This window comes from Leucopleurus acutus (genome assembly GCF_964270905.1).
Source record: "Leucopleurus acutus genome assembly, chromosome: 8".
NCBI classification, from domain to species: Eukaryota; Metazoa; Chordata; class Mammalia; order Artiodactyla; family Delphinidae; genus Leucopleurus; species Leucopleurus acutus.
Window position 1 is genome coordinate 32,342,695 of NC_139151.1, and position 15,622 is coordinate 32,358,316.

Below are 15,622 nucleotides of genomic sequence, written 5' to 3' on the forward strand. Positions count from 1 at the left end.
CTTCCATGTCTTGGCTATTGTAAACGGTGCTGCTATGAACATTGGGGTGCGTGTATGTTTTTGAATTAGTGATTTCATTTTTTCCAGATATATACCCATGAGTGGAATTACTGGATCATACGGTAGTTCTATTTTTAGTTTTTTGAGGAATCTCCATAATGTTTCCCATGGTGGTTGCACCAGCTTACATTCCCACCAATAGTGTACTAGGGTTCCCTTTTCTCCACATCCTCTTCAATATTTGTTATTTGTATACATTTTGATGATGGCCATTCTGACAGGTGTAAGGTGATACGTCATTGTGGTTTTGATTTGCATTTCTCTACTAAGTCGAAAGTGATGTTGAGCATCTTTTCATATGCCTGTTGGCCATCTGTATGTCTTCTTTGGAAAAACATCCATTCAGGTCTTCTGTCTGTTTTTTGATTGGGTTGTTTCTTTTTGCTGTATTGAGTTGAGTTGTATGAGCTGTTTATATATTTTTGCTATTAACCCCTTATCCCTTGTAAAAAATATTTACAAATATTTTCTCCCATTGAGTAGGTTGTCTTTTTGCTTTGTCTATGGTCTCCTTTGTTGTGCAAAGGGTTTTATGTTTAATTAGATCCAATTTGTTTATTTTTGCTCTTATTTCCTTTGCTTTAGGAAACAGATCCAAAAAAATATTGCTATAATTTACATCAAAGAGCATTACCCTTACATTTTCTTCTAGGAGTTTTATGGTTTCCAGTCTTACATTTAGGTCTTTAATCCATTAAGAGTTTATTTTTGCATACAGTATTAGAGAATGTTTTAATTTCATTCTTTTACATGTAGTTGTCCAGTTTTCCCTGGACTATGTGTCTTTTCTCCGTTGTATATTCTTGCCTCCTTTGTCATTGGTTAATTGACCATAAGTGTGTGGGTTTATTTCTGGGCTCTCTGTTCTGTTCCATTCCATTAATCTATGTGTCTGTTGTTGTGCCAATACCACATTGTTTTGATTACTGTAGCTTTGTAGTATAGTCTGAAGTCTGGAAGGGTTATGCCTCTAGCTTTGTTCTTTTTACTCAGGATTGCTTTGGCAATTCAGCATCTTTTGTGATTCTATATAAGTTTTAGGATTATTTGTTCTAGTTCTATGAAAAATGTCATGGCTATTTTGATAGAGAGTGCTTAAATCTGTAGATTGCTTTGGGTAGTATGTCTATTTTAATAATATCACTCCCTCCAACCCAAGAGCATGGGATATCTTTCCATTTTTTTGGATCGTCTTCAGTTTCCTTTATCAGTGTTTTATAGTTTTCAGAGTACAGGTCTCTCACCTCCTTGGTTAAGTTTATTCCTAAGTATTTTATTTTCTTATGTGATTATAAACAGGATTGTTTACTTTCTCTTTCTGATATTTCATTACTAGTGTATAGAAAGACAACAGATTTCTGTATATTATTCTTGTATCCTGCAACCTTTCTGAATACATCAGTTCTAATAGTTCTTGGGTGGAGACTTTAGGGTTCTCTATATAGTGTCATGTCATCTGCAAATAGTGACAGTTTTACCTCTTCCTCTTAAAATCTGCATATATTTTATTACTTTTTCTTGTCTGATTGCTGTGGTTAGGACTTCCAACACTATGTTAAACAGAAGCAGCAAAAGTGGGCATTCTTGTCTTGTTCCTGATTTTAAAGAAAAACTTTCATTTTTCATAATTGAGTATGATTTGGCTGTGGGTTTGTCATAAATGAACTTTATTATGTTGAGCTATGTTCCCTCTATACAAACTGATGAGAGTTTTTATGATAAATATTGAATTTTGTTAAATATTTTTTCTGTATCTATAGAGACAATCATAATTTTTATCTTTCCTTTTCTTAATGTGGTGGATCCTAGTGATTGATTTGTGAATGTGAACAACTCTTGTGACCCTGGAATAAATCCAAATTGATCATGATATATGATCCTTTTTATGTATTGTTGGATTCAGTTTGTGAATATTTTGTTGAAGATTTCTGCATCTATATTCATCAAAAATACTGGCCTGTAATTTAATTTCTTTGTAGTGTCTTTGCATGGTTTTGGTATCCCAGTAAGTGTGGCCTTGTAGAATGAATCTGGGAGTGTTCTATCCTCTTAAAGTTTTGGAATAGTTTGATTAGGGCAGTTATTAGTTCTTCTTTATACATTTGATAGAATTCCCCTGTGGAGCTGTCCCATCCTGGAATTTTGATTGCTGGGAGTCTTTTTTTAATTGCAAATTTTATTTCACATCTAGTGACTGGTCTGTTCAAATTGTCTGTTTCTTTGACTCAGTTTTGGTAAGCTCTATGTTTGTAGAAATTTGTCCATTTCTTCTAGGTTGTCCAGTTTGTTGGCTATAACTGATCATAGTAATCTCTTATGGTTTTATTTTTTTTAACACCTTTATTGAAGTATAATTGCTCTACAATTGTGTGTTACTTTCTGCTTTATAACAAAGTGAATCAGTTATACATATACATTATGTTCCCATATCTCTTCCCTCTTGCATCCCTCTCTCTCTCACCCTCCCTATCCCAACACTCTAGGTGGTCACAAAGCACCGAGCTGATCTCCCTGTGCTATGCGGCTGCTTCCCACTAGCTATCTATTTTACGTTTGGTAGTGTATATATGTCCATGCCACTCTCTTTGGCACAGCTTACCCTTGCCCATCTGCATATCCTCAAGTCCATTCTCTAGTAGATCTGCGTCTTTATTCCCTTCTTGCCCCTAGGTTCTTCATGACCTTTTAAAATTTTTTTCTTAGATTCCATAATGTGTTAGCATACGGTATTTCTTTTTCTCTTTCTGACTTACTTCACTCTGTATGACAGACTCTAGGTCCATCCACCTCACTACAAATAACAATTTCGTTTCTTTTTATGGCTGAGCAATATTCCATTGTATATATGTGTCACATCTTCTTTATACATTCATCCGATGATGGGCACTTAGGTTGTTTCCATCTCTGGGCTATTGTAAATAGAGCTGCAATGAACATTTTGGTACATGACTCTTTTTGAATTTTGGTTTTCTCAGGGTATATGCCCAGTAGTGGGATTGCTGGGTCATATGGTAGTTCTATTTGTAGTTTTTTAAGGAACCTCCATACTGTTCTCCATAGTGGCTGAACCAATTCACATTCCCATCAGCAGTGCAAGAGTGTTCCCTTTTCTCCACACCCTCTCCAGCATTCATTGTTTCTAGATTTTTTGATGATGGCCATTCTGACTGGTGTGAGATGATATCTCATTGTAGTTTTGATTTGCATTTCTCTAATGATTAATGATGTTGAGCATTCTTTCATGTGTTTGTTGGCAGTCTGTATATCTTCTTTGGAGAAATGTCTATTTAGGTCTTCTGCCCATTTTTGGATTGGGTTGTTTGTTTTTTTGTTATTGAGCTGCATGAGCTGCTTGTAAATTTTGGAGATTAATCCTTTGTCAGTTGCTTCATTTGCAAATATTTTCTCCCATTCTGAGGGTTGTCTTTTGGTCTTATTTATGGTTTCCTTTGCTGTGAAAAAGCTTTGAAGTTTCATTAGGTCCCATTTGTTTATTTTTGTTTTTATTTCCATTACTCTAGGAGGTGGGTCAGAAAGGATCTTGCTGTGATTTATGTCATAGAGTGCTCTGCCTATGTTTTCCTCTAAGAGTTTGATAGTTTCTGGCCTTACATATAGGTCTTTAATCCATTTTGAGCTTATTTTTGTGTATGGTGTTAGGGAGTGATCTAATCTCATACTTTTACATGTAGCTGTCCTGTTTTCCCAGCACCACTTATTGAAGAGGCTGTCCTTTCTCCACTGTACATTCCTGCCTCCTTTATCAAAGATAAGGTGACCATATGTGCATGGGTTTATCTCTCGTCTTTCTATCCTGTTCCATTGATCTATATTTCTGTTTTTGTGCCAGTACCATATTGTCTTGATTACTGTAGCTTTGTAGTATAGTATGAAGTCAGGGAGTCTGATTCCTCCAGCTCCAGTGTTTTTCCTCAAGGCTGCTTTGGCTATTCGGGGTCTTTTGTGTCTTCAAACAAATTTTAAGATTTTTTGTTCTAGTTCTGTAATAAATGCCATTGGTAATTTGGTAGGGATTGCGTTCAATCTGTAGATGGCTTTGGGTAGTATAGTCATTTTCACGATGTTGATTCTTCCAATCCAAGAGCATGGTTTATCTCTCCATCTGTTTTTATCATCTTTAATTTCTTTCATGAGTGTCTTATAGTTTTCTGCATACAGGTCTTTTACCTCCTTAGGTAGGTTTATTCCTAGGTATTTTATTCTTTGTGTTGCAATGGTAAATGTGAGTGTTTCCTTAATTTCTCTTTCAGATTTTTCATCGTTAGTGTATAGGAATGCAAGAGATTTCTGTGCATTAATTTTGTATCCTGCAACTTTACCAAATTCATTGATTAGCTCTAGTAGTTTTCTGGTGGCATCTTTAGGATGCTGTGTATACTATTACATCATCTGCAAACAGTGACACTTTTACTTCTTCTTTTCCAATTTGTATTCCTTTTATTTCTTTTTCCTCTCTGATTGCCGTGGCTAGGACTTCCAAAACTATGTTGAATAATAGTGGCAAGAGTGGACATTCTTGTCTTATTCCTGATCTTAGAGGAAATGCTTACAGTTTTCACCATTGAGAATGATGTTTTCTGTGGGTTTGTCATATATGGCCTTTATTATGCTGTGGTAGGTCCCCTGTATGCCTACTTTCTGGAGAGTTTTTTTTATTATAAATCGGTGTTGAATTTTGTCAAAAGCTTTTTCTGCATCTACTGAGATGATCATATGGTTTTTATTCTTCAATTTGTTAATATGGTGTATCACATTGATTGATTTGTATATATTGAAGAATCCTTGCATCCCTGGGATAAATCCCACATGATCATGGTGTATGATCCTTTTAATGTGTTGTTGGATTCTGTTTGCTAGTGTTTAGTTGAGGATTTTTGTGTCTATATTCATCAGTGATATTGGTCTGTAATTTTTTTTTTTTTGGTAGTATCTTTGTCTGTTTTTGGTATCAGGGTGATGATGTTCTCGTAGAATGAGTTTGGGAGTATTCCTTCTTCTGCAAGTTTTGTGAAGAGTTTGAGAAGAATAGGGGTTAGCTCTTCTCAAACTGTTTGACAGAATTCACCTGTGAAGTCATCTGGGTCCTGGACTGTTGTTTGTTGGAAGATTTTTAATCACAGTTTCAATTTCATTACTAGTGATTGGTCTGTTCATATTTTCTATTTCTTCCTGGTTCAGTCTTGGGAGGTTGTACCTTTCTAAGAATTTGTCCATTTCCTCCACGTTGTCCATTTTACTGGCATAGAGTTGCTTGTAGCAGTCTCTTAGGATGCTTTATATTTCTGCAGTGTCTGTTGTAACTTCACCTTTTCCATTTCTAATTTTATTGATTTGAGTCCTCTCCCTCTTTTTCTTGATGAGTGTGGCTAATGGTTTATCAATTTTGTTTATCTCCTCAAAGAATCAGCTTTTAGTTTTATTGATCTTTGTTATTGTTTTCTTTGTTTCTATTTCATTTATTTCTGCTCTGATCTTTAGGATTTCTTTCCTTTTACTAACTATGGGTTTTGTTTGTTCTTCTTTCTCTAGTTCCTTTAGGTGTAAGGTTAGATTGTTTATTTGAGATTTTTCTTGTTTCTTGAGGTAGGCTTTTATTGCTATAAACTTCCCTCTTAGAACTGCTTTTGCTGCATCCCATAGGTTTTGAATCATCATGTTTTTGTTGTAATTTGTCACTAGATATTTTTTAATTTCCTCTTTGATTTCTTCAGTGATCTCTTGGTTATTTAGTAACGTATTGTTTAGCTTCCATGTGTTTGTGTTTTTTACAGTTTTTCCCATGAAATTGATTTGTAATCTCATAACGTTGTGGTCAGAAAAGATGCTTGATATGATTTCAGTTTTCTCAAATTTACTGAGGCTTGATATGTTACCCAAGATGTGATCTATCTTCGAGAATATTCCATGTGCATTTGAGAAGAAAGTGTAATATTTTTTTTTGGATGGAATGTCATATAAATAGCAATTAAATCTATCTGGTCTATTGTATCATTTAAAGCTTGTGTTTCCTTATTAATTGTCTGTCTGGATGATCTCTCCATTGGTGTAAATGAGGTGTTAACGTCCCCCACTATTATTGTGGTACTGTTGTTTTCCTCTTTTATAGCTGTTAGCAGTTGCCTTATGTATTGAGGTGCTTCTATGTTGGGTGCATATATATTTACAATTGTTCTATCTTCTTGGATTCATCACTTGAACATTATGTAGTGTCCTTCATTGTCTCTTGTAACATTCTTTATTTTAAAGGCTATTTTATCTGAAATGAGTATTGCTACTACAGCTTTCTTTTGACTTCCATTTGCATGCAATATCTTTTTCCATCCCTTCACTTTCAATCTGTATGTGTCCCTAGGTCTGAAGTGGGTCTCTTTTAGACAGCATATATATGGGTCTTGTTTTTGTATCCATTCAGCGAGCCTGTGTCTTTTGGTTGCAGCATTAATCCATTCACGTTAAAGGTAATTATCCATACGTATGTTCATATTACCATTTTCTTAATTGTTATGGGTTTGTTTTTGTAGGTCCTTTTCTTCTTTTGTGTTTCCCACTTAGAGAATTTCCTTTAGCATTTGTTTCAAAGCTCGTCTGGTGGTGCTGAATTGCCTTAGCTTTTGCCTGTCTGTAAAGCTTTTGATTTCTCCTTTGAATCTCAATGAGATCCTTGCTGGGGAGAGTAATCTTGGTTTTAGATTTTTCCCTTTCATCACTTTAAGTGTATCATGCCACTCCCTTCTGGCTTGTAGAGTTTCTGCTGAGAAATCAGCTGTTAACCTTATGGGAGTTCCCTTGTATGTTATTTGTCATTTTTTCCCTTGTTGCTTTCAATAAGTTTTCTTTGTCTTTAATTTTTTGTAAATTTGATTACTATGTGTCTTTGCATGTTTCTCCTTGGGTTTATCCTCCCTGGGACTCTCAGTGCTTCCTGGACTTGGGTGGTTACTTCCTTTCTCATGTTAGGGAAGTTTTTGACTATAATCTCTTCAAATATTTTCCCGGGTCCTTTCTCTCTCTCTTCTCCTTCTTGGACCCCTGTAATTAGAATGGTGGTGTATTTAATGTTGTCCCAAAAGTCTCTTAGGCTGTCTTCATTTCTTTTCATTCTTTTTTCTTTATTCTGCTCTGCGGTAGTTATTTCCACTATTCTATCTTCCAGGTCACTCACCCATACTTCTGCCTCAGTTATTCTGCTATTGATTCCTTCTAGTGTATTTTTCATTTCAGTTATTGCATTGTTCATCTCTGTTTGTTTGTTCTTTAATTCTTGTAGGTGTTTTTTCTTTAATTTTTCTAGGTCTTTGTTAAACATTTCTTGCATCTTCTCGATCTTTGCCTCCATTCTTTTTCCGAGGTCCTTGATCATCTTCACTATCATTTTTCTGCATTCTTTTTCTGGAAGGTTGCCTATCTCCACTTCATTTTTTTTTTGTTTTTCTGGGGTTTTATATTGTTCCTTTATCTGGTACATAGCTCTCTGCCTTTTCATCTTGTCTATCTTTCTGTGAATGTGGTTTTTGTTCCATAGCCTGCAGGACTGTAGTTCTTCTTGCTTCTGCTGTCTGCTCTCTAGTGGATGAGGCTATCGAAGAGGCTTGTGTAAGTTTCCTGATGGGAGGGACTGATGGTGGGTAGAGCTGGGGGTTGCTGTGCTGGGCAGAGCTCAGGAAAACTTTAATCAGCTTGTCTGCTGATGGGTGGGGCTGGGTTCCCTCCCTGTTGGTTGTTTGGCCTGAGGCGATCCAACACTGGAGCCTACCTGGCTCTTTGGTGGGGATAATGGTGGACTCTGGGAGGGCTCACGCGAAGGAGTACTTCCCAGAACTTCTACTGCCAGTGTCCTTTTCCTCACGGTGAGCCACAGCCACCCCTCACCTCTGCAGAAGACCCTCCAACAGTAGCAGGTCTCGTTCAGTCTCCTATGCGGTCACTGCTCCTTCCCCTTGGTCCCAGTGTGCACACTACTTTGTGTGTGCCCTCCATGAGAGGAGTCTCTGTTTCCCCCAGTCCTGTCAAAATCCTGCAATCAAATCTCTCTAGCTGTCAAAGTCTGATTCTCTAGGAATTCCTCCTCCCATTGCCAGACCCCCAGGTCGGGAAGCTTGACGTTGGGCTTAGAACCTTCATTCCAGTGGGTGGACCTCTGTGGTATAAGTGTTCTCCAGTTTGTGGGTCACCCGCCCAGCAGTTATGGGATTTGATTTTATTGTGATTACGCCCCTCCTACTGTCTCATTGTGGCTTCTCCTTTGACTTTCAATGTGGGGTATTTTTTCGGTGAGTTCCAATGTCTTCCTGTCAATGATTGTTCAGCAGTTAGCTGTGATTCCGGTGCTCTCACAAGAAGGAGTGAGCACACGTCCTTCTACTCCGCCATCTTGAACCAATCTTTCTGTCAGTTTCTTTTTTGTATGTAGATTCATTTGCATTATTTTTTAGATTCCATGTGTATGTGATATCATTATTTCCTTCCTTCTGCTGACTTTGGGCCTTGTTTGTTCTTTGTCTAATTCTTTTACATGGTAGGTTAGGTTGTTTGAGATTTTCCTTATTTCTCGAGGAAGGCCTGTTTTGCTATGAATTTCCTTCTTAGAACTGCTTTTGCTGTATCCCCCAAATTTTGGAAAGTTGTTTTCTACTTTCATTTGTTTTGAGGTATTTTCTGATTTACTCTTTGATTTCATCATTGACCCTTGGTATTTAGTTGCATGTTGTTTAGTCTCCATGTGTTTGTTCTTTTCTGTTTTTCTTTCTGTAGTTGATTTCTAATTGATACCACTGAGGTTGAAAGAAATGCTTGATATAATGTCTATCCTCTTAAATTTGTTGAGGCTTGTTTTGTGACCTAGTATGTGATATATCCTGGAGAACATTGCATGTGCACTTGAAAAGAATGTGTATTCTGCTGGTTTTGGATGAAATGTCCTGAAGATATCAGTTAAGTCCAACTAGTCATGCTGTGTCATTTAGGACCACTATTGCCTTATTGATTTTCTTTCTAGATGATTTGTCCATTGATATCCATGGGGTGTTAAAGTCTCCTACAATTATTGTACTATTGTCAATTTCTCCCTTTATGTCTGTTAGTATTTTCTTTATACATTTAGTTGCTCCTGTATTGGGTGTGTATATGTTAAAGTGTATATATCCTCTTCTTGTATTGATCCCTTTTAATCATTATATAATGCTCTTTTTGTCTTTCATTATAGCCTCTGTTTTATTTTGTCTGATAAGAGTATTGCTAGCCCTGCTTTCTTGTCATTTCCATTTGCATGAAATATCCTTTTCTATCCCCTTACTTTCAGTTTGTTTGTGTCTTTTGCCCTGAAGTGAGTCTCTTGTAGGCAGCATATTGAAGGGTCTTGTTCTTTTTTTTTTTTAACCAATCAGCTATCCTATGTCTTTTGATTAAAGCATTAATCCATTGATATTTAGAGTAATTTATTGATAGGTATGTACTTATTGCCATTTTATTACTTGTTTTCCAGTTGTTTTGTATTTTTTCCTCTGTTGATTTCTTCTTTTTGTTTCTCCCATTATGGTTTGATGATATTCTTTTGTAGTATGCTTGAGTTTCTTTCTTTTTGGTTGTTGTGTATCTATTGTAGGTTTTTGCTTTGTGGTTACCATGGGGTTCATATATGTTAACTCATGATTATATCTACTTGCTTTGAACTCATAGTCATTTAACTTTGAACACATTCTAAAAGATCTACGTTGTTTACTCCCCTCCCCCATATTTTGTTTTTGATGTATTTTTTACAGCTTCATGTTTATCCCATAAGTATTTATCGTAGTAGGAGTTGCTTTTACAACTTTTTGTCTTTTAATCTATGTACTGGCTTATTTAAGTGATCTTCAATCCCCATACATATGTCTTTCCTATTGGGATTTTTCCCTTTCTGATAGATTCTTACTTCTTTTCCATTTTGAGAAGACCCATCAACATTTCTTTTAGGGTAGGTTTAGTATTGCTGAATTCTTTTAGTTTTTGCTTGTCTGAGAAGTTCTTTATCTCACCTTCTATTCTAAATGATAATCTTGCTGGGTAGACAATCTTAGGTTGCAGGTTCCTCTGCCTTTTTACTGTATTTAACTTTCTGTATCTCTATGATTTTGGGTGAAACAGTTACCTATTGTGGTCTTGAAGGGGTGTTCTTATGTGGGTGTGTCCCTATGCAGACTGTGTGTGCCCAGTGCATTTGGTGGATTTGATGTGGATGCCAGTCATATCTTTCCTCATGGTATGCTGGCCTCTATCACCTTGGTAGGGAATGTGGCTAGTAATGGAGGAGTTAGAGCCTGTGTGGGGCGTGAGATGTACTTCCACTCTGCTTAGTGGCCATTACTGCCCTGTCAGGGGTGAGATCTGCTCTGAAGTTGCTGGAGCAGAGGCCCTGAGATTTCGGCTCAAGCTGGTTCTGCTTCCTTTAAGTGTGTGTTTTTCCTTCTTCTTGCACTGGGCCTTTGACCCAAAGGTGGGGAGTGCTGAAGCAAATGGGGCTCAGGTGCTTATAGAGGGCTGATATGCTGCCCTGTAGGCATCTGTGACTCCACTCAGATGTAGCCTAAGTTTGCATCTTTTCCCCTGTTGTGATTGTCCCAGATCTAGTGTAAGGCTATGGCATGGAGTGGGAGGGGTTGGAGCGTTTGCTTGTCTGGAACTGGGGAGCATGGAATGGTGGTCATGGGAGTTCAAGCACCTGCACTGCCATCAGAAGTCTGGGCTGCTTCTGGGGTGCTGTTTAAGTAACTGCCAACAATGGACACTGTTCCACTTAGACCACACCCCAGGCCCTAGGTAGCCTCTGCATCTTTAGATTGAGTCTTTTCCCAGGTCCTGTCTGGCCTAGATCCAGGGCCAAGCTGTGGCTTGGAGTGAGCAGGGCTTGACATTCACTCGGCTCAGACTGGGGGTTGTTGCAAGGCAGCAGCCATGAGGGCACACCTCTCTCTGCCCTGTCTGGTGGTAAGCTAACACTTGCACACTCCTCATGAGTGGAGTCTAGGCTTCTCTAGCCTTTCAGTGGTTCTCCAAGCAGCCAAAGGGGCTTGTCTCCTATATGTAGGACCCCAGGAGGGGGACGTCCAGCCTGTGGCTTGACCCACTCACTTCCCAGGGTGAATGTCTGCCTGTGTGATCTCCCTTTTCCTCTTAGTCCTCTCCCAGAGGCACAGGCCTCTTACCTGATGCTTTTCTTGCCATCCTAGCCAATTACATGTGTATCTTTCTTACAGCCTTGGTTGTATAGGAGTCCTTCTACATGTTTCCAGTTAGTTTTCCATTAGAATTTTTCCACATGTGGATGTATTTTTGAATTCTTTGTCAGGGGAGGTAAGCTCACATCCTCTTCATCTCCCACCTTCCCTACTCCAATTCTTACACTTCTATTTGATCAATATTCTTAAACTCTTATTTATGTCTCTTCTCTGCTGTGAAAAGGCATTTTCATTTTTTCTTCTCTCATCTTTTCCTTCTAACCACTGAAAATATTTTTATTCTTTGTCAGATTTATCCTTTTCTCACTATACAAAATAGTACTATTTTAGTTTAGGCAGTAATGATCTATCCCTTGGATTAGCCCATTAAGTTTTTTTAGTCTCCTTGCTTCCAATTTCTTTCCACTCTTTTCATTCTCCAACATTCATACCAATTATCTTTCAATAATAATAAAGAGGATTATTCACTTCATGCTTAAAAACCTCCACTGATTCTCTACTAGTTATAGGATAGAAATTAAAAGTTCCTTGACATAAAAGCATTTCATATCTGATCTCAATCTACATTTCTACATAATCTCCTGTCCTACCAGCAACACATACTACAGTCCTGTCACTCTGAACAAGTTCTATTTCCTTAGATGTCTTTGTCTTTTACAACAATGTAGGCCTGAACATGCCTAAAATCAACCTATGCTACTTTAGAAGACAACTGGTACTCATCCTTTAAGTCTCCTCTCCAACGTCAAATTTCATAATTCTTTATCATTTTGCTAGTATTTCTGTAACTGTAACTACCATTAAAGAGTATTATAATGTAACTGCAAACCCTTCTTGGGCAGAGGACCATATCTCTTTCATATGTATAACCCTTGTTAATCAATGTCCAAATAATAGGTACTTAAGACACTTAACATTTTTATTCTCTACTTTTCTAGACTGCAATTCTGTTACTCATCAGTTTGACATCCATATTTAAACATGATAACATCTCTTCCATCTTAAGGGAAAAAGCCATATCTTGGCCCTATATCCCCTCTGGCTATTGTTCTACAGTTCTTTTCCTTTCACAGCCAAGCTACACTTGGTATTTTTTCTTTCTTGCTCTCCATTTCTTTCCAACTCATCACAATCTCTTTTCTGTCCCTATCCCTCCACTGAAATTTCTCTGACAAAAGTTGCCAGTGTGACTTTTTTGTTGTGAAGTATAGTGGACACATTGCCTCTAAGCTGGATATTTTTTCTTTGCCCCTCCTGATTCACTTCCCATACTTCTCAACTTGTCTCTGCTAGGCAGAGACCAAATGATCCCTTGCCTTTTGATTTATGGCTGACTTTGTTCCTCTGGCTTCCTCTCTTCTGGGCTTGGTTTAGTAGTGGCAATGTTACTCTACCTAGCAGCCCTCTCGTATAGCTATAGCTCTTTTCAGTTCAGGTCTGTGCTGGTAATACTGACTTTGTTGTCAGTTCTAGGGTTGCTTCATCATCCACTGTTGGCTTCCCAGTCTCCTTACTAACCTTTTTTCATTACCCCTTTTAAACATTACATGTTTTCTGCTAGTATCCTGATACAAACTTTTTATTTTACTGATTCCCTAGAAGCCATTTGATCTCTGTAAACTGCTTTTTTCCCCATGAAAGTCTGTATTTCCTTAGTTCTACCTTCTCTCACTATATAGTCCTGTATCAACCATTCTGTTCCTATCTGTAGGCTTCTCTTTTTTTCACTTCCTTAAATGTTACTGTTCTTTAGTGTTCTAACCTAGTTCTGTTGTCATAGTATATAATCTCCACAGGTGATCTCATCCATTGTTTTGGCTTCAAATGTCTTAAGCCTAGATCTTTCTCTTGAGCTCTAGACCCATATAATTTCAATTACATATATTGAAATAGCCTCCTGTTTTGTCCTCTTTCAATCAGTTATCAACACTTGTTCAAAATAGATTGGAAAGATATGTTAAAAAAGAAAAGTTGATCTTATCTCCCATCTGCTCAAATCCTTAACTTCTCCTAAATGCTCAGGATAAAGTTTATATTCCTTAGCATGTAGGTCATTTACCTCTTCAATCTCACATCTAGTGAGCTATTGGTATTCTGCATTCTATTATTCAGCCATCTTTGACTCCTAGAACACACCATTCCTTCTGTTACTCTTGACCTTTCCACATGCTCATCCCTCTGTCTGGAATACCAACTATCCACTTGTTTCATGATTAACTCCTATTTTCTTCAAAGGTTTGCTGAAGAGTTTTTATTCCATGAAGTCTTTCTTGAACTATAATAAAGACTGAATGAATTTAATTGTTCTTAGATCTGATCAAGGGAACTATTTGCCACAGGTATTCTAAAAATGGAAGTACTTTAGTAAATAACATTATAAACAGGTAAAATATTAACATAAATTACATATGAATTGTAGACATCATTACATAAATTAATATTAAATATTATTATCATTACCCATTTGGTACTGTTCTATACTTTTTGAAGCATTATTTTACTTCTCTCCTAGATTATACTCTTGGGATTATATTTTTGAATATTACACTTCTCCATATCCCCTTCTCAATGCCTGATATAATGCTATGTACATAGTAGGTTCAAGAAACATTTATAATAAATAAATGGAAAATACAGGATGTCAGAGGGTACTCTCTGGTTGGCTGGTCCATCCTATTGCTTCAAGATAATTCATTTAAACTAACCTGGAGAGGAACCAGGAGGGACTGTAGCTTTTTAAAGATATCCAGGAAAGATTTTCAGTGAGGAAAAACTCATTTCTACCATAAAGTTACTCCTCTTACCTAAATTTATATCATTACAACTCAAATTTTTTTTCTCTCAGTAAAACCAATATCAATATTTTTAAATGGGTTTTATGATAATTCCCATAGAAAAGTACTAACATAGGCAGCATTGTAATACCAAAGACAACAAATTAAAATTCCTTACTCTTGAAGCAGCTTATATTGTACTCTACCTCAATTCAATGTGTGAAAATAAAATAGTAAACTCTAAAACAGAGGTAAGGAGTAACTGATGAAAAGGCCTACAAACTCAGCAACTAGAGAACTATTTAATTATTATATATTAGTAAATTACACATGATAATCATAAATTACTTACCTCCAGTCTATTATTGGTCTGTGGGAAGAGGGAAGGTTTACCTCTGATTTTAAGTTGGATTCCTGAATTTGTTTGAGGGCCTCTTCTAATGGAGGAACTGGTTTTTGAAAAACTAAGGGGATAATAAAGGTCAAATAGTACAGAAGCACTTCATCTTCAACACTCTCTTTATATATAACTTAATTGGTCAATGATAAAATACTACCTTAAAATTTTTGTAAAAAATATTTTTTAGAATAGTGTAAATATTTTAAATGTAGACACCCAATTCCCCAATAAGAAACAGTTACCTCAAAATTATCATCACCAATTTTAAGAATATTTATTTGGAAAAATGAAACATTGAGAAATGTCCAGCCTTTTTAGTGTGGCATGCAAACTCCATGATATCTGATTTCATAGTTCCATAAACTTCTGACAAAATTTACAAATATTCTTATGAAGAAAAGGGGAAGATATAAAAACACCATTTAACATTTATTGAGTATTTACTGTTAAAGACATTATTTTTAAGCACTGTATAAGTATTAACTAATTTAATTCTTACAAAGGCCTTTGAGGCAAATGCTATTTGAATCTCCATTTTGCATCTGAGGAAACTGAAGCCTAGAGAAGCTAAGTAACTTGTTCAAGGTCATACATTATATGGACACTCCTCCACATACCACTCTGCACAACCTCTAATCCAACCCTAGATCCCATAAGTATCCACTTTCCCAAGAATTTCCATTGTGCACTTTGGTACACACCTTCTTGTTTCAGTTGAAACATAGCTTCTTTTTAAAGGATATTGCTTTTCCTTCAGCCCTCTTATGGGGAGGCACAAATAACTAAAAATAACTCAACGTCTGAAGGTAGAATAGGTGACTTTCTAGCTCTCCAGTGACACTACCAAACTGTTTCCTCCTTTCTTCTTTAAAAAACCCATGTCTTCAGACTTTTCCACTATTGTAATGTTTGTTATTTACCTTAAAATGTTTAAGCAAAACCAGTATATTTTTATGAATGGGTTAGTTCAAACTTGAACTCTAGAGTCAAGGGGTGATTGCATAAAATACCAGTGAAAAATGCACAGTTACAAGATGGTTTGCTGGATATTCTAATCATAAAGGGCCAATTCTCTTGAGGCAGAAACTATCAAGCTTTAGATTTTGATTGTTTTTCTAATTAGCATAATCAATGTCTCAAATGGTTCCTTATTG

At 36.7% G+C, this 15,622-nt stretch overlaps 1 protein-coding gene across 1 annotated transcript in view; it reads right to left on the minus strand.

Annotated features, from left to right (window-relative positions):
- CEP126 (centrosomal protein 126) overlaps positions 1-15,622 on the minus strand; it is a gene marked incomplete at both ends in the record, with an annotated part of 179,163 nt that overhangs the window by 114,134 nt on the left and 49,407 nt on the right. The window contains one exon of the mRNA XM_082844103.1: positions 14,421-14,532. Within this exon, the coding sequence (XP_082700229.1) occupies positions 14,421-14,532 (112 nt within the window). The remainder of the gene's footprint in view (positions 1-14,420; positions 14,533-15,622) is intronic.